Source organism: Thalassophryne amazonica, chromosome 7, assembly GCF_902500255.1.
Source record: "Thalassophryne amazonica chromosome 7, fThaAma1.1, whole genome shotgun sequence".
In the NCBI taxonomy this organism is placed as follows: Eukaryota; Metazoa; Chordata; class Actinopteri; order Batrachoidiformes; family Batrachoididae; genus Thalassophryne; species Thalassophryne amazonica.
The window spans coordinates 98,936,363-98,962,320 of NC_047109.1; the positions used below are offsets into that span (position 1 = coordinate 98,936,363).

The 25,958-nt window shown below is 39.6% G+C and overlaps 1 protein-coding gene across 2 annotated transcripts in view; it reads right to left on the minus strand.

Moving 5' to 3' along the window:
• The window catches only part of LOC117514664 (F-actin-uncapping protein LRRC16A-like), a 203,485-nt gene that overhangs the window by 42,105 nt on the left and 135,422 nt on the right, over nucleotides 1–25,958 (minus strand). The window contains exons 11-16 of one of the 2 annotated variants that reach the window (XM_034175232.1): nucleotides 15,921–16,009; nucleotides 15,542–15,636; nucleotides 13,920–14,006; nucleotides 5,485–5,588; nucleotides 1,426–1,503; nucleotides 4–80 (exon numbers count right to left, since the gene is read on the minus strand). In XM_034175232.1, coding sequence (XP_034031123.1) covers nucleotides 4–80; nucleotides 1,426–1,503; nucleotides 5,485–5,588; nucleotides 13,920–14,006; nucleotides 15,542–15,636; nucleotides 15,921–16,009 — 530 coding nt within the window. Of the gene's footprint in view, nucleotides 1–3; nucleotides 81–1,425; nucleotides 1,504–5,484; nucleotides 5,589–13,919; nucleotides 14,007–15,529; nucleotides 15,637–15,920; nucleotides 16,010–25,958 lie in introns of both variants that reach the window. The other variant, XM_034175233.1, reaches the window with a different exon arrangement.

Consider the following 25,958-nt stretch of genomic DNA (forward strand, 5'->3'; position numbering starts at 1 on the left):
TACCTATGAGGGAAGACACTCTTTGAGACATTTAGAACAGAGAGGTGTTGGACTGAACCTCGAAGCAGAGCAGAGCAAACCTGAAACACACACAATAATCCACGATTACTGTCAGAGTGACACAACCTGACTCTACTGCAATTTGATGCTGTATGTTTTATTTTTTAAACAAGCCTTCTGCATCCCGAATAAGTAAATGTGATTTAGGTGATAATCGATACTCTAGTGACAGTCTGACATCTGGCTACCTCACACTAATCAATAAGCTGTATTTGTTGGCTCTCAGGCCCACATCAATCCATCACGTACAGCATTAGACTATTTCACAAGTAGAGCACATCAACATGCAGTGAGTGAGTGGGTGGGTGTATTAAACTGGATTATACCCACCAAAACATAAAGATTAATGAGCACCACTTCAGTTTACAATGTCACACAACAAGGTACAAGTCGAATAACAACACAAAAAGATATCCATTATTATTCTATAATGTCTTACATATACGCAACATAGGCTTTAATGTACTCAAGAGACTTTAAATAAGAAGTTCACAAACAGTGGGATACTAGTTCATTTACGTCTGTTTTTATATATCAACACCAGAGGGCGCAATTTGAATGGAATGTTTGGAAACACTTGTTTTGAATCAGATGTGACATGTTTTGGCCTCCTTTAGCAGTTCAGTTTTCTTCCTCAGAGGGAGTTTTTTCTTACCACTGTTGCTCTGGGGGTTGGTAAGGTTAGACCTTACTTGTGTGAAGCGCCTTGAGGCAACCTTATGTGATTTGGTGCCATATGAATGAAAATAAATTGACATTGAAATAGAGACTCTGGAACACTGTTTGAAACATGGGTGTTATAAAGGTATCAAAAACATTTCAAAGCACTATCTCGAGTTTTACCATCACTAATTTGCAGTACATACAAAACATTCTGCCACCATCCCCATCCACTAGTTGTATCCATTTTTAAATTCAAGTTTGACTTTCCTGTTCTGTTGTATATAATGTCCCATATTTATACTCGTATTGGGCATCATAGCTGGGCGAAGTGCGTTGTCCCTATAGTCGCTAGGTTGTGCGCTGGGTGGAGCAGACAAACTCCATGTGAGTTTCACCAACAGCTGCTTGTAATCTACTGACAATCCAGAAGGTGGTAGAGATGTCTATGGAATATTACACATGCAAAACAAAGTCATGCTTGTAATCAAAGCAGTGCATCAAAGTTAATCAGATATAACAAGATTTGTCTTCATTAAATATGGTGACATGTTGTTTCTGAGTTATTGTCTGCACAAACTGGCTGAGATGGACTCACTCACTCACTCATCTGCATTGTAGCTGTTCAAGGACTACACTTCGAGCAGCGTAGGGAAATTCATTTTTAAGTTGTGACTCTTTCTGTGTGTGTGTGTTTTGACTCACCTGATCCAGTGAACAGTCAGTGTTGGAGAGGTCCAGGGTTACAAGGCTGTTGGGATGACCAAGAAAGTTGTAGAAATGCTAAAAAAAACAAAACAAAAAAAAAAAAAAACAGATGAAAGAAAGATCACACAAAAAAGCAAGTCCTTGTGGAAAAGGAAATGTGATCCATGCGTCATCAGAAAAAAAACATTTAATCCTCTTCAAAAACAGAGCTTTTGTGACTTTTTCTCCATTTACATTCTTCTATTGAACTTCTTCCTTTTCTTTCTCCATCTTGTCATTCTATTATTTCGTCAGATGTCCTCTCAGTCACCTTTTATGTTACTTTCATAGAAAAGCTGTTTGCTAATGTTAAAATATGTTTAAATTCCTGCACTTTTACATTTCATTATGTTTAAGTCTACTACTACTACTTCATTCAGGGTCACTGTCACATTCAATTCTTGATATTCTGGCCTGAGAAAAATACAACAGCATAAGTCTATTGTAGGTATATATATAAAAAAAGCCTCAGAGTTTCTGAGTTTAAATTCATAAATTTACATAAAAAAAACCTGGACTGCTGAGATCAGATGTTTTTTCCCTCAAATATATGACCTTTATGACCTTTTCTTCACAAGTTTGTCTTGTGGCTATATTTTAGAGAATATCTTTTTCGTTTTCATAAATTTACAGTTTTTTTCCCCTCACACATACAGTAGTGTTCAGAATAATAGTAGTGCTATGTGACTAAAAAGATTAATCCAGGTTTTGAGTATATTTCTTATTGTTACATGGGGAACAAGGTAAAAGTAGATTCAGTAGATTCTCACAAATCCAACAAGACCAAGCATTCATGATATGCACACACTTAAGGCTATGAAATTGGGCTATTAGCAAAAAAAAGTAGAAAAGGGGGTGTTCACAATAATAGTAGTGTGGCATTCAGTCAGTGAGTTTGTCAATTTTGTGGAACAAACAGGTGTGAATCAAGTGTCCCCTATGTAAGGATGAAGCCAGCACCTGTTGAACATGCTTTTCTCTTTGAAAGCCTGAGGAAAATGGGACGTTCAAGACATTGTTCAGAAGAACAGCGTAGTTTCATTAAAAAGTTGATTGGAGAGGGGAAAACTTATACGCAGGTGCAAAAATTATAGGCTGTCAATCTACAATGATCTCCAATGCTTTAAAATGGACAAAAAAAAAAAAAACAGACGCGTGGAATATAACGGAAAACAATCATCCAAATTGACACTACGTTTTGACTTTACTTAAAAACTGACTTTACTTTTTTTTATTGACAACGCAATTGACACTATTTTTTCTACAAGACACTCGGGGGCGGAGGACCCGACCTGTCCTGCCGGGACGCATGTGATGGGCTACGTGATGGACAGTTGGAGGAAATGGCAGGTCAGGTGCCTTTACACGCTGTCTGTGGAGGACGTCGAAGATCTGTATATATTTGGCTCGGTGGTGACCGGCTTTCTGCTGTGTGGAGCGGGCATAGCGCTGGTTTACCAGAAAATTAAGAAGGTAGAAGCGGCAATAATTGGCCCGTCCAGGCTGCCTCACATGATTGATTCGATTGGAAGGGCAGTGTCAGCTCAGTCGGCGGGTGTTAACCGCACGTTGGAAACCATCTCTGGGAGGATGGCTGCACTGGAAAACCGCTTTGATCGTCAGTAATGACCACATCTCCTTTCCTATATTCAGATGTAGTGAAAGCCACTCTGTTTCAGACTGTGGAATCTTTCAGGCGTCTGCTAATCTGGATATTCATTCGGCTTCCCAAAACACAGCTGCACTTCAAGGCCACTGTGATAAAAACCTCCTGAAGAAGAACAACACCCAAGCCTCACTCCCTGGTCTCCCCCCGCCCTTAGCTTCTCCAGCTCTGACGTTGACTGTGGACAGTGGACTGTTCAGGGCTGGGCCCCTTTTCCCTCCAGGATGGACAAACAAGGCCATTGACGGCACCTAAAGGCTGCCTCCGGAGTGTTCTGTCTGATAACTGGACTTTTCAAATCTCGGTCGTCTCGTCGTCTCTTGTCTCTCGTCTGTGTGTGTGATCATTGTTTTTTTTTTTGTGCTGATGTTTTTTTTTTCCTTCATTGCTGCTGTGTGGTTTAACGCAGCAGCTATGAAGGTTTTTCTCTCCCTAGTTTTACCTTGTGTGTGCTTTTAATGTGTGTTAATGTACCGGGCCGGCTTATGTGTGTTGTGTGTTATGTGTGTGTCATCTGTTGTCATGAGGCCGGTCATGGTTTGCTCAGCCCTGCTGTTAACCTAGGCAGGGATGTACATCTGGAGCTGGTCCCCGGGCGCCTAAAGGTGACCTCTGCTCCTAACTGGCAATTAGGATGGGTTAAATGCAGTAGACACAATTCATTGTGCAGGGAACATGTTTCTATGTGCATATGACAATAAAATTCTTTTGAATCCTTTGAAAATGGATAGAAGAATAACCAGAATGGCAAAGGCTCACCCATTGATCAGCTCCAGGATGATCAAAGACAGTCTGGAGTTACCTGTAAGTGCTGTGACAGTTAGAAGACGCCTGTGTGAAGCTAATTTATTTGCAAGAATCCCCTGCAAAGTCCCTCTGTTAAATAAAAGACATGCAGAAGAGGTTACAATTTGCCAAAGAACACATCAACTGGCCTAAAGAGAAATGGAGGAATATTTTGTGGACTGATGAGTAAAATTGTTTTTTTTGGGTCCAAGGGCTGCAGACAGTTTGTGAGATGACCCCCAAACTCTGAATTCAAGCCACAGTTCACAGTGAAGACAGTGAAGCATGGGCATGTTTCTCCTACTATGGTGTTGGGCCTATATATCGCATACCAGGTATCATGGATCAGTTTGGATATGTCAAAATACTTGAAGAGGTCATGTTGCCTTATGCTGAAGAGGACATGCCCTTGAAATGGGTGTTTCAACAAGACAATGACCCCAAGCACACTAGTAAACGAGCAAAATCTTGGTTCCAAACCAACAAAATTAATGCCTTGCAGATGTGAAGAAATCATGAAAAACTGTGGTTATACAACTAAATACTAGTTTAGTGATTCACGGGATTGCTAAAAAAGCAGTTTGAACATAATAGTTTTCAGTTTGTAGCATCAACAGCAGATTATTATTGTGAACACCCCCTTTTCTAGTTTTTTTTTTTACTAACAGCCCAATTTCATAGCCTTAAGAGTGTGCATATCATGAATGCTTAGTCTTGTTGGATTTGTGAGAATCTACTGAAACTACTGGTACCTTGTTTCCCATGTAACAATAAGAAATATACTCAAAACCTGGATTAATATTTTTAGTCACATAGCACAACTATTATTCTGAATACTACTGTACAACTTTGTTCCTCACAAATTTATGACTTTTTTAATCTTAGACAATTTTATTCTGGTAAATTTACGACTTTGCTGTTGCATTTTTATAATTTTTCTTTTAAATCTCAGATAATCTCAGGTTTTTTGTTGTAAATGTGTGAATTTAAACTAGGAAATTCTGAGCCCAACCCCCACCCCTCAGTCTTATTTTTCAGTATAATTTTACCTGTGTACTGTGATGAATGTAATTTGTGTGTGTGTATTCAGACCGTCAGTTAAACCGTCTTCACCAGCACGCTGAGGTCATTTTCCTGGACAGTGACCTCTGCCGAGCTCAGCCGCAGTAGATCAGTGTGACGGCTGCGACCGCGTCGCTCTGATGCTGATCTGTAGCTGAACAAGGTTTTTGTCTTATGTCTCTCAAACTGAAAGCGTCTTATCTAAAACACGGTGCTGTTTAATAACGTAAGACAGAGACTGCAAGATCATCACAGCATGTGTGGCTCGTACTGTTTTGTCAGACATAAATTAATCAGGGTTAAATTCTGCACGTTGATGCTCCGATGCAAAGTGAGACACGAGATGATTTACACCAACCAGTAAAAGCCGCCATAGTTTCAGGATAGATGAAAAAGCGTGCATGCATGTGACTTGGCATGGCAAGAGATTCCCAAACTCCAGCTATTGAAGTGCAGATCACACAGGTGCCAATGTGTGTGTGTGTGTGTGTGTGTGTGTGTACCTGCATTTCGTCTCCTCTGAGGATATTCCCTGAGAGGTCCAGATGGACTAAGCTGCTGGGGATGGACGGGTTGGCACTGAGTGACTGACAAAGGCTGTTCACCCCTACAAACACACACAATGTCAGCGTTATCACAACCTTCAATGCTCCACTTGAGTCTCTGACGGCACGCTGAAGGAAACAGCAGAGGAAATAAGCAGGAAATGAAGGAATGAAGGAACAGAGGATCCCACAGGAGAGGGAATGCACAAAAAATGAACTTGAAAGGTGTTTTTGTCATGCAGCTACATCTATTTTCTCTTTATTTTCATACTTGACAAGATTTTAATGTGTCAAATATGTATGTGTGAAAGACAAATTGTTCCTTACTGTTATTTGGACAATATATGCATAAAAGCAAAGTGAAAATACAACCGCTGACCCACATTCTACCTCTCACATGACTCTCAGACTGATTTTGGAAGAAGCTTGACCTGACTGTCATCATACTGAGATGGAGGACTGCAGAGAAATTAAACTGGCACAACAGTAATAATAAGAAAAACTATTTACAAAGTCTCTGTGGGAGGTTTAACAAAGTACATACATATATATCAAAACATTAACATTTTTGCACAACTGGATAAATATTTGGGCACTTTTAAGATACCCCCCAATATTATCAGTTATCAAGTTGGTAAAAAGCCATATTCATTGGTAAAACAACTTGATAACAATTTTATCATACACCTATAAATGATAAATGCTGTATGGTTTTCTGAAGGGTGTAAAAAGCCATATTCATTGGTGAACAACTTGCAGGGTTGGGAGGGTTACTTTAAAGATGTATTCCGATACAGTTACTAGTTACCTGTTGAAAAATGTAATCAGTAACATAATCCAAGTACCATAATATTAAAGTAATGTAATTTGATTACTTTCAATTACTTCTGGATTACTCCAATATCAAATATGCTAATACAGACAAAAGAAACTAAATATAGTCTTGACCACACAGTACAGTTTATTAAGCAAAAATAAAACTGTTTCTTTTACATGGCATGCTCTGTTTTACTTCACATTATGAATTAAGAGCACCCATAATATTGGTTTAAACACACCCAGTGTTCACCTGCTAAATTTTCGCCAAAAAATGCCAAACAAAGGATAATGAAAACTCAGGCGTGTGCGGAATTTGTAATTAAAAGTGGCTTGCAGAACAATATACAAAACAAAAAAAGTCTACTACTTGTTCAGTAAATTTGCACCATGTTTAGCATATCAGTCCACTTATTGCACTTTCAAAATAAGAAAAAAAGCATAACGAAAACCATCAAGTAAATACTGTCAGTAAGGAGGCGTGGTCGCCATTTTAATTCCGGGCAAGTTAGTGATTTGCGTGCATAGAAGTTCAAGAAACAGATGGAATATGCCGGAAAGCTGCGCATGTTGGCAAAGCCACAAACGGAGGAACAAGGGAGACAATATTTCCTTCCATAAGTAAGTGGTTTTGGTTCTTCTTGTCACTTTGTCCATGATATTGTTGTTGATATAGTTGCTATTTTCCAATGCTAGACCAATGTCTAGTTAAAATACTTGTCATTAGTGATTAAAATTGTTCAACAAGACTGGGGATTTTTTTTTTTTTAATTTGCACCTTAAAATAATGAGATTATAATGACCCGTGCTGTGCCGCTCACAGTCACATCCACACATAGAGATGTGTACCCACACCACTGACTTCATGAATAAAACTCGGTCAATAAAGGATAATTGTGTAAAAATATAATATGTATATAAATGTATTGTAATGGTTTTCGGAGCCACGCTGCGTTGACCAGCAGCTGGAGCAGCCTGAACAGCGCAGATCCGTGTAACTTTCAACACTAATATTTGGGAATGTGTGAGTGTCCAAGTAAGTTTAATACTTTCCTGATATAGTTTAATGTAATTTAATTTTACTGGCTCAATATCCAGGTCAAAATGGCATTTTAACATGTATTTTATGAGCATTTTTCTGAGTGTGTTCAGTCGCGGATCTCCATTGAAAATGCATTAACATCCAGGAACTTCATCAATATTTTGCCTGGTGAGGAGACGTCATGTCGCTGTCCATAAAGGGAGAAAAAAAAATTAAATACAGATATCATAAAATGCATTAAAATTGTAATCTGCGAAGAAATCCCCATTTATACTAAATATACCTGTAATCTGAATGTCTTTTTTCTGTAACTGTAGCAGAATACAGTTACCTTTTTTTGTATCCTAATTACGTAACGCCGTTACATGTATTCCGTTACTCCCCAAGCCTGACAACTTGATAACGATTTTATCATATACCTATAAATGATAAATGTTGTATGATTTTCTGAAGGGTGTAAAAAGACATTCATTGGTAAAATAACTTGATAACGATTTTATCATATACCTATAAATGATAAATGTTGTATGGTTTTCTGAAGGGTGTAAAAAGACATTCATTGGTAAAATAACTTGATAACGATTTTATCATATACCTATAAATGATAAATGTTGTATGGTTTTCTGAAGGGTGTAAAAAGCCATATTCATTGGTGAACAACTTGATAACGATTTTATCATATACAGTGGCCCCTTGTTTATCGCGGGAGTTACGTTCTAAAAATAACCCGCGACACGTGAAATCCGCAAAGTAGTCAGTGTTATTTTTTACAATTATTATAGATGTTTTAAGGCTGTAAAACCCCTCGCTACACACTTTATACACTTTTCTCAAACAGGCATTAACATTTTCTCACTTTTCTCTCCTGTGTAAACACTCAAAGTTCAAACCTTAGTAGAAAAAAAAATAGAACGTTATCCTATAATTATGATGGCTTTTAGAACTAACAAATTTAATTTTAACGATCAACCTACGAGGTTGGACACATAAGAAATTATTAATAGTGACTCACCAGTATTTCACAGTTCCTCTGACCGTGCCTCTTCATCGTGGTGCCGCTCCGCTGTTCGGATTGGCTGATTACTCGGGTGGTATGAAAAATATTACCCGTCCGCAAAAAGGGTGTATTGCTATTTATTCTTTAGTGTTTAATCCAATCATATTGGTGTATCATTTATAGGTATATGATAATATCAGTTATCAAGTTGTTCACCAATGAATATGGCTTTATACACCTTGAAGAAAACCATACACCCTGAGGCCAAAGGGTGTATGGTACACTAAATGCAATAGCAATAAATGCTGTGTCAACTGTAATCAGAATTTTATTAAATAGAACATTTCTAAACAGTTGTAATAAGACATTGAAAATATCTACGACAAACGTTCAATTGATAATGTCACTTAATAGAACAGAAAGAGGTGTATTACATTACACATTGACAATATCTAGGATTGCACGTGCCGTGACGTCACAACATATGTATAGACTGGCTGATTACCAAGGCGACATTCATTTTGTGGGTTTTACTCGGGTGGTATGATAAATATTACCGGTCCGCGAAAAATATCACAAGGGTGTATTGCTATTTATTCTTTAGTGTTTTATCCAATCATATTGGCGTACTCAACAAAAATATAAACGCAACACTTTTGGTTTTGCTCCCATTTTGTATGAGATGAACTCAAAGATCTAAAACTTTTTCCACATACCCAATATCACCATTTCCCTCAAATATTGTTCACAAACCAGTCTAAATCTGTGATAGTGAGGACTTCTCCTTTGCTGAGATAATCCATCCCACCTCACAGGTGTGCCATACCAAGATGCTGATTAGACACCATGATTAGTGCACAGGTGTGCCTTAGACTGCCCACAATAAAAGGCCACTCTGAAAGGTGCAGTTTTATCACACAGCACAATGCCACAGATGTCGCAAGATTTGAGGGAGCGTGCAATTGGCATGCTGACAGCAGGAATGTCAACCAGAGCTGTTGCTCGTGTATTGAATGTTCATTTCTCTACCATAAGCCGTCTCCAAAGGCGTTTCAGAGAATTTGGCAGTACATCCAACCAGCCTCACAACCGCAGACCACGTGTAACCACACCAGCCCAGGACCTCCACATCCAGCATGTTCACCTCCAAGATCGTCTGAGACCAGCCACTCGGACAGCTGCTGAAACAATCGGTTTGCACAACCAAAGAATTTCTGCACAAACTGTCAGAAACCGTCTCAGGGAAGCTCATCTGCATGCTCGTCGTCCTCATCGGGGTCTCGACCTGACTCCAGTTCGTCGTCGTAACCGACTTGAGTGGGCAAATGCTCACATTCGCTGGCGTTTGGCACGTTGGAGAGGTGTTCTCTTCACGGATGATGCGAAGGAGATGTGTTGCACTGCATGAGGCAAATGGTGGTCACATCAGATACTGACTGGTATCCCCCCCCCCCCCCCCCCCCAATAAAACAAAACTGCACCTTTCAGAGTGGCCTTTTATTGTGGGCAGTCTAAGGCACACCTGTGCACTAATCATGGTGTCTAATCAGCATCTTGATATGGCACACCTGTGAGGTGGGATGGATTATCTCAGCAAAGGAGAAGTGCTCACTATCACAGATTTCGACTGGTTTGTGAACAATATTTGAGGGAAATGGTGATATTGTGTATGTGGAAAAAGTTTTAGATCTTTGAGTTCATCTCATACAAAATGGGAGCAAAACCAAAAGTGTTGTGTTTATATTTTTGTTGAGTATAGGTATATGATGAGTAAAAATATATACCAAACAACTCAAAATGCTAAGATCACCTGCTACCCAGGGGACTGATGGTGCAGGTATCAAGTGCCTGCCGTGTCACATGAAGATCTTATGTATATACGATTAAAGAGAAATGTCATTTAACTCTCGATAATATGCAAACATATGTACCAAACAACCCTAACATCTAATCAGTTTCTCCATTTCCCAGGTGGTATCTGTCTTGTAGGTATCAAGTGTCTACCTTAAACTGTAAATATGTTCACAAGAAAATTCACTTCATCCTCATTAACTTGCACACATTAAGACCCAAGAAACCTAATATCTAAATCAGCTGCACTAAAACCCAGGAGATCCACACACACACACACACACACACACACACACACACACACACACACACACACACACACACACACACACACACACACACACACACACACACACACACACACACACACACACACACACACACACACACACTTCCCATAATGACACTGTGGTTGAGGAATGCTGACACAAATGAATTTCAAAACAGGAATAAACCCACTTTTCCTTCTCTACAGTCTCAAATGTATGACACCTGCAAACTATCATTTTTAATTTATGAGTTCCATTAAAATGAAATGGAAACAACACTTTAACTGACCATTTTATTGTCTCACAGTAAAACCACCAGCAAAAAAATACAGGGTGGAAAAGAACAGCAAGAAAAAAAAAAAAAAACAAATAAAATGCCCTTGAGCTTGTTTACAGTCGGTCCCATGAGGAAGTAGTCTGGTTGACTTGAGGGCAGATGAAAGCAACAAAGAAATCATATATTCATGTGATCGTCAACAGTAGCTGCATTTATTCTTATGAATTTATGCCAGAAATGACTAAGCCTCTGCACAGCCAGCCTCTGAGTGACATTTCAATTCAATTTAATATATGTAACATGGCACAAGTCACCTCAAAGCACCATACACAAGTAAGATCTAGATGCTACAAATCCCATGAGCAAGCAAAAGTGGTCAGAAGAAACTCCCACAGTTTTTTTTTTTTTTTAACGGTGCATCCAGAAGTATTCACAGCACTTCACTTTTTCCACATTATGTTTGTTACAGCCTCATTCCAAAATGGATGAAATTCAAGCTTTTCCCCTCAACATTCTGCACACAATAACCCATAACAACAATGTGAAAAAAAGTTTTGAGATTTTTGCAAATTTATTATTTTTGTATTAATTTATTTCCTAATCATGTCCAAACAACTGAATTTACCACAGGTGGACTCCAATTAAGCTGTAGAAACATCTCAAGGATGATCAGTGGAAACAGGTGCTCAATGCTGAGCTCAATAAAGCTCAATGTTGAGCTTCATGACAAAGGCTGTGAATACTACAAATGTGATTTCTCAGTTTTGGAAAAACACCCTTTTTTCCTTGTTGTCATTATGGGGTGTTGTGAGTAGAATTTTGAAGGAAAAATGAATTTACTCCATTTTGGAATAAGGTTGTAACATAGTAAAATGTGGAAAAAGTGAAGTGCTGTGAATACTTTGCAGATAGATGCACTGTATTTTACAAGAAGAAACCACAAGCAGACCAGACTTAGGAGGGTGACCACCTGTTAGGGCCATTCTAACAGCAAAACAAAAGGCACAATACAAGCTGGAAAGAAAATACATTGAGAAAAATGTTGCACCTACACAATGATTATATAATTACTATTATAATAGTCAATAGGTCTGTAGACCGCAGGAACTTACAGGCAAACTTTGTGTGACTCTCCACTGCAGGGACTGACCCTGAAAAGTGATTTGTTTGGGAATCTTTTTCAAGACAAGGTAAATCCTGCTGTGGGGTACGTACTTCTAAACAGCCCTAAAATGGCATTGAGTGGGGCTTGATGTTGATTGGTCGAACCAATGCACAAGAAGACGGCAAAATGCAACAAGCCCATTTGTGAAAGTAGGCAGAAACAAGCAGACGGAAACACAATGGACAGCAGAGCCAACATATGGACCAACATGGAGGAAGAGGAGATGGACAAGGCCAGCAAGGATCAAATCCTCAAGAAATGAGGGAATGAGGAAAATTATGTCATCGCACCTGGATACCTGTGGAATTAAACTCACAGCAAGACACTGCCAGGATAAAAAAAAGAAATGTTGAAGCAAGACTACAAGTGTTTGAACAACCACAGCAAAAGTCTCAAACTACAAAACCAAAGGAATACTGTGCTACAGGTCTTTGTGCATGGCAAAGCGGGGACAAATTATGTTGTCTTTTTTTTTTATGATAGACAATGCAATGGAAAGGACATAATCAAAAAGTCCGGAGTCTTTCATTACCTAGCACTACATTAGCAATCCTGTGGGAAGCCAAATACAAAAAACATAAATTACTCCTGATTCTGCCTTCTGACTTGCACATCAGCATTAGATACAAGTAATAGTTAGCGTAACGGTGGCCAGTAGGGGGTGCTGTGGAGTCACCCCTCAATGCTAAAGGACATTCTAGCATCAGACAGTAGAGTCCTTGGGTTTTAGCCTCGTCAGAGTACCTGGCTCACACTTTGGGGTCTGCAAGTTTAAGGCAAGTGACGGACACAACACAGTCAACATTGGCAAGCAAGCTTTTATGTTGCCTTGCATCTAACTTTAACAATGACTTGAGCTTGATAGCTATTACTAGAATTAAATGCATGTTGTTACTGGGGGCCCGGTGGCATTCACTGCAGGTGAGACAACTCCTGAGAAGGCCGCCGATTATCTGGCCGTCCCTGCAAACGTTTGTGTAATCTGGGGAACAGACTGACTTCCTTCAGCGGAAAACGGGCTTGTGTGTGTGTTGATGCCAGATTTATCTTTGAGGTAGACCTCCCAGCGCCCACTCTAAACCACATGGAATGCAGCTTTCTCTTCAAGATGTTTGCCCCTCAAAAAAAAAATCCCCCAGATCTCAAAGTTCCAACAGAGACGGCACACATGTCAACGAAGGGTTTCAGGCATTCAGACGCAAGATATCCAGGAGTTCAACCCACATACGCTCCATCTTCTTTTTGTTTTCAAGACAATTCAGGAGAGCAGTGATTCCCAATGTCTGAGCCGTGGACCCTGGGTGGGCCATGAAAGTACTGCAGGTGGGGTGTGAATGGCCATTATAAATTATACTATATAAAATTATAAATAAGTGTTTTCAATTTTGTAATACAGCTTAAAATGAACCAAAAACATTTATTTAAAAAAAATGCAAGAAGAAAAAACACATCCATAAGCTGTGTGTGTTGTTTGACCTAGTAATATATAGACACAAAAATAATGGAAATGCTTGATCTTACACTCGCGTGGATCAACAGAAAGTTGGCTGTGGAGTTTTTAAGTTTGAGAATTGCTGCGTGATGGCAAAAAGACTTTTCCATTAAGTAGCAAAGTTACTGGTGCTGAATAAAGCAACGTGCTCAAGATGCATTTCAGTGAATTAAAACATTACAGATAAGTGCTTACAGCTTGTCTTTGTACACCCAAACACTAAAGGTCACAGCACATCTCTCATTCACACAGGGATGATGAAGCAACAATTATGTGTAATTTGCATCTCAGTGGTTGGTGCAGAGAGATTTGTGGGAAGTGTGAGAACATCGGAGTGTCTAATGAAAACTCAAAGAGGGGAACAAAAATCCCCACAGCTGTTTTTATTTTTAACTACTAACCCCAACATCAGCATCTCTAATTACATCCACTAACATCCATTTGTACAACTTGCACATAAAAGTTCAGATAAAACATGACAAACCTTTGGGTGACAGTGAGGTTTTGGAAAAGTTTAAATGTTTGAGCCCCATACGAAGTTTGGCAAACTGAGCACCAAGGGCAGAGACACCTGCAAAGGGAGACAGAAAACACAATGACTTTTGACTTATCTACCGGGGCGTTTTTTTTTTTTTGAAGTCCTCAACTTGCCCTTACTTTTTGAAATATAGTTAGCCTTCCCCTGTGACCTGATCCTGGATAAGCAGTTGAAGATGTATGTATGATTATTCTCTCTCTTTATTCAAGAGCCTATTAAGGTTATTCCTATTCAGGTTATCTTCTACTCCCAGCTGAGCAAAGGAAAATGGTTTAGAGGAAGAAATGCTACAAGGACCTCCTGAAGCACAACCTGGGAAGAACTCGCCAGAGACAGAGGCAGCTGGCGAGCAATGATCTACAGTCTTTAAAAAAAAATGTGGACAAACAATGAGAAGAGGCAAAAGGAAGGAGACAGAGCAAAAGCTCCTGACTGGCAGAAGCTTTCCTCAGATTCCATGTGTAACATCTGTCAGAAACCCCACGTGTCAGGACTGGGCCTATTCAGTCATCTCCAGATCAACCATCCCTCTGTGAGAATCGACTAGGAGACTACAGAGGAACTGCCAGGATGACCCATGGGTCATCCTGTCCTCGTTATATGCCTTTTAATTTGATGAGTTTTGAGAATAAGTTCATCTTGAGAGGATTGCCTCATTTGCAGTGGTGGGCACAGTTCGGCTAATCTGCTAACCGCTTCGTTTTCATTAGCGGATTAGCTTTCCAGGTAACTTTGAAAACCATCAGCGGACCGATTAGCTTCCAATAAATTTAGTTCTGATAACTTTTAGACCTCTAACATATTTTTTGCGGGCATAGTAAATAAAGCTTAAAAGTTAAAAACATTTGTAAAGTCTGAAATCAAAGATTTTAGTGCCCGTCTGTTACATGTTTTGTAGCAGACAGACAGTCATGAATGGTAAAGCTCTATTCTCTGCAGGCAGTAATGCACTAACTTTGAAGGTTTTAGCATTAAGACACACATGCCGCATTGCATTATGGGTACATTAGTTTCCTGACATCAGTGGTTGGCTGGTCAGTATAACACACAGTTACTGAAACGTGTGGTGGGTTTTACAAATAAATCTGTATTTGCAAATATGTCATTTTCTCATTTGTAAAAATAAATAAAATAAACATGGCAGTGTGCCACACATTCGCTATTGAAGCTAACTTTTTGGTTAGCTGTGCCCACCACTGCTCATCTATCATCCATTTATTAATGCAGCTATACATTACTGCATTTTACTGGGTATGTGCTGCCAAAGCCCAGGAATAATTTGATGGATATTCAGCTTTTTCTTCACTCACTCAAATTAATGAGCAAAGCAGCACTAGGGAAAAACAAAAAACAACAACAAAAAAAACCCCTCCAACAATGACGTTCCAGATGTGAAATTACGTCAGGATCTGGAACAACTTCCATGGAATTCTAAATTGACATATTTTACTGTGCAGGTAATTTCTACACATCTAAAGCACACACTGTCTTAACACAAACGGTGGGGAAACAGATGTCGGAAAAGAAGATAAGAGAAGAGAAACAGCTACACAGACTAGAGACTGTACCTCTGTCCTCCAGTGGGTTGTTGGCGAGATTAATGGTGGTGAGTCCTGAGTTAAAGTTGTGGTTCAAAGCAGCAGCAAGCTTCTGGGCAAAGTCTCTAAAGAATGGCACAGAGCATCAGTTACTGGTGAACAACTTCATCCTGTCAAAATGTACTTTTAGCATCATAAAGATCCTGTGCTTGTGGCGGCAAAAAGACAGTCAACTACAACTGAATTAGATAAAAAAAAACAAACCTTACAAACAAGGGAATGCACAGAAACAAGAAGGAAAACCCAACTTCACTTACATCTGTGCTTGATCAAACTGGAGCCACAAATTTGTTGTGACTCAAAAAAAAATTTTTTCTACCATTGAGATGAATCATTTGCAACGTCTCACGTTTTGAGCCCTGTGTTGTCCAGCACCAACTCCTCCAGCCGACCAGAGCGAGACACCACCCGAAGAATCTGCTCACAAACATCTGCAGACTGGATACACAAACACACAGAGGGTAGGCAACACTGTGATAGCACACAAAATATCACTTTCATTTAATTTATTACTGCACACACAATGATAACAGGGTGACGTTAAGGAGTGAAAACATTACACATCATCCACTGAATCTGGGTCCAGACTGCTCCATATTTTGCCAGCAGTAGAACATAGTGTCTCTGATAGAACTGAAGTGGACGGGTGACAAAGCATCCGCTTAGCACGTTGAGCAATGTTTGGAAAATGTGAACCATTTTACTTCTGCCATTCATTCATTTTCTGCCAATTATCCAGGTCCAGGTTGCAGCGGCAGTAGATTAAGCAGCGCATCCCACACTTCCCTATCCTCGGCCAAGTCCTGTAACCCAGCAAATCCTGAGGCCTTCCCAAGCCAGCTGGGAAATATAATCCCTCCAGCCTGTCCTGGGTCTTCCCCGGGGCCTCCTATCAGTTGGTCCTGCCTGGAAGTCCTTCCTAGGAAGTCGACCAGGAAGCATCCTCACTAGAAGAATAAACCACCTCAATTGGCTCTGTACAATGCGAAGAAGCAGCAGTTCTACTCCAGGTCTTTCCCGGATAGTCAAGCTTCTCAACCTGTCCAGGAGTGGAAGTCCAGACATCCATCAGATGAATCTCATTTCCGCCACTTCTATCCATGTCTTTATTCTTTTGGTCGTTACCCAAATTTCATGACCATAGGTGAGGGAAGGAGTGTAAATCGCCTGTTAAATTGAGAGCCTCACTTTCTGGTTCAGCTCCTTCTTCAGCACGATGGTCCAGTACAGCATCCGTAAAACATCAGATGCCACCCCAATAAGTCCATCAATCTCACGCTTCAACTTACCCCTGCTGCTGAACGAGAGTCCGAGATACTAAACGTAAATAAAAGGTCAAATGAACTGACTATTCTAAATAAAGAATTATGAAAATACTGATGTATTGCATTTTATTTTTAGTGTCGTACCACGAGAAATCAAGTCATACACATGGGGAATTTAGCCTGATTTCACCTGCTGCTGATAAACACTTAGAAACATGAACCTGTGAGGAATGTGGATTTTGATGACATCATGTGGGGCAGAGGTCACCAACCCTGGTCCTGGAGGGCACCTGCCCTGCATGTTTTCCAACTCTCAGTGTGAAATCAGTGTTTTTTTTGTTAACTTTGACAGTGAATATGTCAAATGGTTAAAGTGGGTGTTTTCAGAGGATGTAATCACATGACTAGTGATGTTTATTATTGGACAGATTTTACAAAGATAATATTTTGGGGCGAAAAATGGGAGGGTTTTTTTGAGTGCCTCTGAGACAGACTGCAGAAGTGAAGCCCACCACACTGTGATTATGGTCTTCAAATCATGGATCTAACCACGAATTCTATTCTTTTCATTTGTGGACACAGGTGGAGTGACTTTCAGACAGGTAAAAGTCAGTGACTGACGTTACATCATGATTATGGATCACACTGGCTGTCAATCCGTTGTGCATTTTTCAGATGCACTCTGGCTTATTTTACATTTATCAGTTTATAAGCAAGAACTCTCCCCTGACCCAACAATCTAAAGAAAATATTTTTGAGCTTGGCTCTGATAGGTACCGTAGTACTTCAGCCTGGATATCGCTGTCATCACCATCCTCTTCTATTTCAAAACAGCCCGTCATCCAATACTTCATTTCAGTTAATTTATATAGCATCAAATCACAACATAGGTCACCCCCAAGGCACATCACAGGGGTAAGGTGTAACTGTACTGACCCCTCCGAGCAAGTACAATGGCGACAAATACCTCAAAGCAGCTTCACCGTGTTTAAGGGATTCCTTCTTTACCTTCCTCAGAATCTCGCAGGACATTTCAAATTGTAGGAAAAGCATAATTAAATTACCAGACAACTCGACTAGTAGAAAAATAGCCGACTATTCGGGTACTAGCAAGTCATAGTCAGCTATTACTTAACCTGTCATCCCAACCAGAGTATAAACCCTAGAAGTGAGTTCTTTCTCTGTCACTTATGGACTGTTTGTGCGTGGCAAAAAGTACAATTACCTTAAAGTCAAAAGTAAGTTGTGCATTTGTAGTCTGTCATTGCAGGAGATCATCACGGGTGCAAAGCAACTTAAATTTAGACCAAATTAAAAATTCATCAGTTAGACGTCTGTGCCCATCTCGCTGTTCACTGACCCAGTTCACTGTGTGCTGTCATGTTCAAACGTGCCAACATATTTGGCTCACCATACTTACCACAGTGTTCGAATAAATTTCCAATTATCTGCAGTCATTGACAAAAACATATTACATCCTAATAACAGGATCGTTTTATTATTTTTAACCTCATTCTTTGCTTCTTTCTCTTGACCAAAAACATGAGTGTGGAGAAAATGCTAGTTTGATGCTTCTCCACAGGAAAAATGACAGAAAGTACCAGGAAAATTAATATTAAAGAGTGAAAGGTAGGGAACGAGAAGAGAGAGATGGAGAGGAAGAGAGAAATTTCACTCTTACTGGTGAAACGGTGACATTTAAAGCAGTATGATGGAGGTTATGATGCCATCCCGTGTTGAAGTTTCAAAGTGCAGCCAACCCAAGAACTGAACCTTGTGCCTCTCTTACCACATGGGGGCGTTCACGCTATCATGTGCTTACAATAAAGGTTAAACAGAGACCAAGCTGAAACGTTTCAAACAATGAAACGTCAAGGTTAGCAAGCTAACCAGTTTTGCTCTGTCTCGATTTCACAGGGAAACGTCTGCCAAGATGACATTTCTGAATAATAACTGAACTACACACCAGTCTTCCTGATCTAATGTTAATTATAAAAAATACTACAAAGTGAGATGGAGGGGCAACATTCCAAACTTGCTGGTTCCCCTCGGGACCAGCATATACGTGAAGTTTACGTGAACAGATAGATTTTCTGAGGTGGGCCAACCCACAGCATTTTTGAGAATAGCATTACAGGCTATGGGATATGTTGCATTCTAAAATCTTACTTAATTTTAATTTTCTAAGACATCTAGTGCACTAGATGTCTTAGAAAATTCCGCCATGAGGAATAACAATGATGGGGCAGAAACACGTTACGTAATACAGAAAGTGGAAATGTGAGGTAAAATCACAGATTAAATAAAGGACAGAAAAGTGATAAGAGTGGATCACAGCATTCAATTAGCATGAAGGCAAGAAGAAAGAATGAAGACTTTATATCCCAGGAGAGTCTGAATAAGACACTATGTCTTATTAAATGTTAGTCTCATCTCAGTTATTCTGCTGAAGCATCACGTAAGTTTACACAGTCATAACGGAATTATAATCTGAGCTAATCTGTCGTGGTTAGATGCCATATGTCCAGATTTTGCTGCTGTTGTAATTCCGTTACCATAGAATTGCCCATTTCCGTTCCATATGAAACACTGGATTCTTAATACGATTAAAAGCAAAGTCCTCTTAATGCTGCTCTCCTCCTTTCTCATTTTCAGCTCAACATCTTGATGAGGCTGTAAGACAAACAGCTTTATTCAACTGAAGATGACCATCACAATTTCTCTCAGTGATCAGTCATGTGTTTCAGCTACACTGACAGAAATCTGTTTTATTAGAATGTAATTAAAGCCTCAAGCTCGTACATTTATTGTTCCTGATCACTGTTTCGGCCACTTTAACCTCATTTATTTTACAACACAGACTATCTTATTTGACACTTCAAAAGTCACGTTGTCCAGTCAGTGGTGGGCACAGCTAACCAAAAAGTTAGCTTTGATAACCATTAATCTGCTAACTGAAAAGTTAATTTTTATAAAGCTAAACCGATAAACCCCTAAAAAATTTAGTGGAAGTCACAGCTAAAAGCTAAACCGATAACTTTTACTATTGACTCCAGTACACTGGCAGCAACTGACACAACAACGAGCCAGTGCTTCTGTCTCAGGTCAGCCTTCTCTGACTATTATTTTCACAGCCATACAGACGTATCACAGGAGTTATGCACAGCCAGACAGTTTTTACTTATGGTTAAAATTTTAAACATACTAATTCCGGACAATTTATTGAAATTAACGTCACCCTCTGTCATTTTACAAAGTGAAAATATCAGCTATATGTTTCAGTTTTAAAGTAATGCACTAATTTTGAAGGTTTTAGCATTTACAAAAACACATGCTGAAATGCATTATGGAAAAATTAGCTTCTTGTCATCAGTGGTTGGTTGGTATATGTAAAAACCAACACACAAGTTACTGTAATGTGTGTTTTGGTTTTTATAAATAAATCCGTATTTATAAATATGTCATTTTTTTCATTTGGGAAAAAAGGCAGTCTGAAAACTCAATATTCTGTTTAAGTGATTCATTGCTTTTAGCGAATGTGTGGCAATTGGTATTCACACTACCATGAACACTGCCATCTACTGCCATTCAGATGCATAATTATGGATGCAAGTATCACATCAATACAAAGAGACAGTCTACATGCATGTCCTGGCACGGCAGTGGATCTCCCGAAGTGAATACCCCCAAAGATCGCACCATGAGGTGTTAGGAGTGTAGGCTTTGAAGACAATAATAATGCAAATATTAAAATTGAAAAATGAGTAAACTGAACTAGGAGATAGAACACAAACAATAAATTCTCATCCAATTATTTCAGTTCAACGTATTTATACAACATGAAATCACAAGGTGTTACACACACACACGTAAGGTCTCAAAAATACCCACCCCATGACCAAGCATATCAGTGACAGTGGCAAAGAAAAACCTCTATTTTTTTGTTAGTTTTTTAAAAGAAGAAACCTCAATCAGAGCACAGTCAGTGAGGTGACCAACAGCTATGTTCATTCTAACAAGGCAAAACCAAAAGCAATAAGGTACAGAAAATGCAAGAAAACAACCATATTGAAACCATCGTTCCTAAAGGTGGAATAAACTGAACCAACAGAATGTACTGTATTTTCCACACCACAAGGCACCTAAAAGCCTTAAAATTTTCACAATAATCGGCCGTGCGCCCTATAATCCGGTGCGCCTTATGTGCGCACTGAATTCCAAAATCTGTAAAAACGACCGACGTTGTCTTTGACCGTCGGAATATCGGACCATTTCCCGCTGACACAGGGACGTAATACGTAAAGTACGTATGCTGGCAGCGTAGAGTACGTACCCTGGCAGCGATAAACCAATCGGAGAACATTACGTAATACGTAAGTACGTACACTGGTAGCGAAGAGTCCGTGAGTCCATGGTACGTACACTTACCTCCGCCACTCCTCCGGTATTTACCGTATACTACAGGTATCCTGCAAAACAACATTTGTTTGTCTAAGGACCCCAGAAAATGGCGCCAGCGAAGAGACATGCTTACGAGGCACAATTCAAACTGCAGGCTATCAGTTACGCGGTTGTTCATGGGAATAGAGCAGCTGCGAGAGGAAACAAGAAAATGAACTGCGCCAAGTTAAAAAGACCAAACGGAGTTTCCGCGGAAACAAAGTTGGCCACAGCTAGAAGACCAACTCGAGCAATGGGTCATTGAACAAAGAACAGCCGGGAGAAGCGTCTCTACAGTCACCATTCGGCTGAAGGCAAAAACGATAGCGATGATGAGAGGGAACCTGGCATGTTTGATGGCGAAATTGCCCAGCTGTTCAATTCAGACACAGAAGATGAGGACTTCAATAGATTTGTGACAGAACCATAATAAAAAACAATGTGAGTACCATATTGTTAAATACCGGTAGTTCAAAGTTGTTAAAAAGTTCAAATAAACTCACCGTTTTGCTTCCGTGACCTTTTTTTTTTGTAGACTATATGTTTCAGCGTGCGCCTTTTGTAAGGGTTAAGTACCCGCTAATTGAGGCCGCGCCTTATAATCCGGTGCGCCTTATGGTGCAGAAAATACGGTAGGTTAGAATGCCACTGGTTTGGGGAGTCAGCGAGTGTACTGATTCTAGATCAGTGACTGAGCTACAGTATATTTTTCGATAGCCCACCCCAACCCAGATGGACTGCCAACCTCTCCCCAAGACGCGCCACCATCCAACAAAGCCAGTTCTCCAGATCCAGAAGTTCTAATATAAACCACATACGTTATTAATATCAGTTCCCAGCCACACATGAAAAGATTGATATTTCTCAAGAGAGCACAATTTACTAACTATTTTTGAAATCGTCTGCTGGTGCACACAGCTCAACAGCGAACTTGACTCACCACCTACAAACCGCACCGCCCAGAACACGAACAATAAGAAAAGTCAGCAGTTATCTGTCCGTGACCCGCCTAAATCAGCAAAGGTATCAGCGCAAAAAATACAATCAGCAAAGTTTAGAGGATCATACTGAAAAAAGTTCCTTATGACAAGGAAAGCAATAGTTCTTGTGCCATTTTCCTTTGATGTGCTGGTTTCATTAATTATTAAATATTATCTTATTGCAAGCAACAAATCCCACAACATAGATATAATTTTTTGGTCAATATCAACCCCCCCAAGTTTGCCTTTCAGCTCTTTCCACTGGATGTGTGTGTGCGCTTGTCTCAGCACTGTTATCTCAGATCCACAGTAGCCAGAGAGAAGTTGCGGAGACAATGTGTTTCTGTTTTACTCTTGTGCTGCTTAAACTAATAAATCACAAGTAATGTATAAACAGGGAACTTTAATTAAAACTGTATTTATAGTCAGTGCATGTTAATATTAGAGAAGCGTGAGTCAAATCTGCTCTGTTGTCTCTTCCTCCGTCAGTACAGCAACAACAGTACAAACTGATGGACAGTGTTTTTTGCATTTTATTAGATTTGGCAGCAAACTTCAGCATCAGCAGTTTCACTTCTTGTTGTGGAAAATGAAATTTTCTAAGATGTTCACACTCTAAAAGCTGATTCTGGCTCTCAGCCTCAGTACTTCTTTTAATCAATCAATCAATCAATCAATTTTTTTTATATAGCGCCAAATCACAACAAACAGTTGCCCCAAGGCGCTTTATATTGTAAGGCAAGGCCATACAATAATGATGTAAAACCCCAACGGTCAAAACGACCCCCTGTGAGCAAGCACTTGGCTACAGTGGGAAGGAAAAACTCCCTTTTAACAGGAAGAAACCTCCAGCAGAACCAGGCTCAGGGAGGGGCAGTCTTCTGCTGGGACTGGTTGGGGCTGAGGGAGAGAACCAGGAAAAAGACATGCTGTGGAGGGGAGCAGAGATCGATCACTAATGATTAAATGCAGAGTGGTGCATACAGAGCAAAAAGAGAAAGAAACAGTGCATCATGGGAACCCCCCAGCAGTCTACGTCTATAGCAGCATAACTAAGGGATGGTTCAGGGTCACCTGATCCAGCCCTAACTATAAGCTTTAGCAAAAAGGAAAGTTTTAAGCCTAATCTTAAAAGTAGAGAGGGTGTCTGTCTCCCTGATCTGAATTGGGAGCTGGTTCCACAGGAGAGGAGCCTGAAAGCTGAAGGCTCTGCCTCCCATTCTACTCTTACAAACCCTAGGAACTACAAGTAAGCCTGCAGTCTGAGAGCGAAGCGCTCTATTGGGGTGATATGGTACTACGAGGTCCCTAAGATAAGATGGGACCTGATTATTCAAACCTTATAAGTAAGAAGAAGAATTTTAAATTCTATTCTAGAATTAACAGGAAGCCAATGAAGAGAGGCCAATATGGGTGAGATATGCTCTCTCCTTCTAGTCCCCGTCAGCACTCTAGCTGCAGCATTTTGAATTAACTGAAGGCTTTTTAGGGAACTTTTAGGACAACCTGATAATAATGAATTACAATAGTCCAGCCTAGAGGAAATAAATGCATGAATTAGTTTTTCAGCATCACTCTGAGACAAGACCTTTCTGATTTTAGAGATATTGCGTAAATGCAAAAAAGCAGTCCTACATATTTGTTTAATATGCGCTTTGAATGACATATCCTGATCAAAAATGACTCCAAGATTTCTCACAGTATTACTAGAGGTCAGGGTAATGCCATCCAGAGTAAGGATCTGGTTAGACACCATGTTTCTAAGATTTGTGGGGCCAAGTACAATAACTTCAGTTTTATCTGAGTTTAAAAGCAGGAAATTAGAGGTCATCCATGTCTTTATGTCTGTAAGACAATCCTGCAGTTTAGCTAATTGGTGTGTGTCCTCTGGCTTCATGGATAGATAAAGCTGGGTATCATCTGCGTAACAATGAAAATTTAAGGAATACCGTCTAATAATACTGCCTAAGGGAAGCATATATAAAGTGAATAAAATTGGTCCTAGCACAGAACCTTGTGGAACTCCATAATTAACTTTAGTCTGTGAAGAAGATTCCCCATTTACATGAACAAATTGTAATCTATTAGACAAATATGATTCAAACCACCGCAGCGCAGTGCCTTTAATACCTATGGCATGCTCTAATCTCTGTAATAAAATTTTATGGTCAACAGTATCAAAAGCAGCACTGAGGTCTAACAGAACAAGCACAGAGATGAGTCCACTGTCCGAGGCCATAAGAAGGTCATTTGTAACCTTCACTAATGCTGTTTCTGTACTATGATGAATTCTAAAACCTGACTGAAACTCTTCAAATAGACCATTCCTCTGCAGATGATCAGTTAGCTGTTTTACAACTACCCTTTCAAGAATTTTTGAGAGAAAAGGAAGGTTGGAGATTGGCCTATAATTAGCTAAGATAGCTGGGTCAAGTGATGGCTTTTTAAGTAATGGTTTAATTACTGCCACCTTAAAAGCCTGTGGTACATAGCCAACTAACAAAGATAGATTGATCATATTTAAGATCGAAGCATTAAATAATGGTAGGGCTTCCTTGAGCAGCCTGGTAGGAATGGGGTCTAATAAACATGTTGATGATTTGGATGAAGTAACTAATGAAAATAACTCAGACAGAACAATGGTTATGAGTAATTTTTTCTCTAATAGTTAAAATTTTGTTAGCAAAGAAAGTCATGAAGTCATTACTAGTTAAAGTTAATGGAATACTCAGCTCAATAGAGCTCTGACTCTTTGTCAGCCTGGCTACAGTGCTGAAAAGAAACCTGGGGTTGTTCTTATTTTCTTCAATTAGTGATGAGTAGAAAGATGTCCTAGCTTTACGGAGGGCTTTTTTATAGAGCAACAGACTCTTTTTCCAGGCTAAGTGAAGATCTTCTAAATTAGTGAGACGCCATTTCCTCTCCAACTTACGGGTTATCTGCTTTAAGCTACGAGTTTGAGAGTTATACCATGGAGTCAGACACTTCTGATTTAAAGCTCTCTTTTTCAGAGGAGCTACAGCATCCAAAGTTGTCTTCAATGAGGATGTAAAACTATTGATGAGATACTCTATCTCCCTTACAGAGTTTAGGTAGCTACTCTGCACTGTGTTGTTATATGGCATTAGAGAACATAAAGAAGGAATCATATCCTTAAACCTAGTTACAGCGCTTTCTGAAAGACTTCTAGTGTAATGAAACTTATTCCCTACTGCTGGGTAGTCCATCAGAGTAAATGTAAATGTTATTAAGAAATGATCAGACAGAAGGGAGTTTTCAGGGAATACTGTTAAGTCTTCTATTTCCATACCATAAGTCAGAACAAGATCTAAGACATGATTAAAGTGGTGGGTGGACTCATTTACTTTTTGAGCAAAGCCAATAGAGTCTAATAATAGATTAAATGCAGTGTTGAGGCTGTCATTCTCAGCATCTGTGTGGATGTTAAAATCGCCCACTATAATTATCTTATCTGAGCTAAGCACCAAGTCAGACAAAAGGTCTGAAAATTCACAGAGAAACTCACAGTAACGACCAGGTGGACGATAGATAATAACAAATAAAACTGGTTTTTGGGACTTCCAATTTGGATGGACAAGACTAAGAGACAAGCTTTCAAATGAATTAAAGCTCTGTCTGGGTTTTTGATTAATTAATAAGCTGGAATGGAAGATTGCTGCTAATCCACCGCCCCGGCCCGTG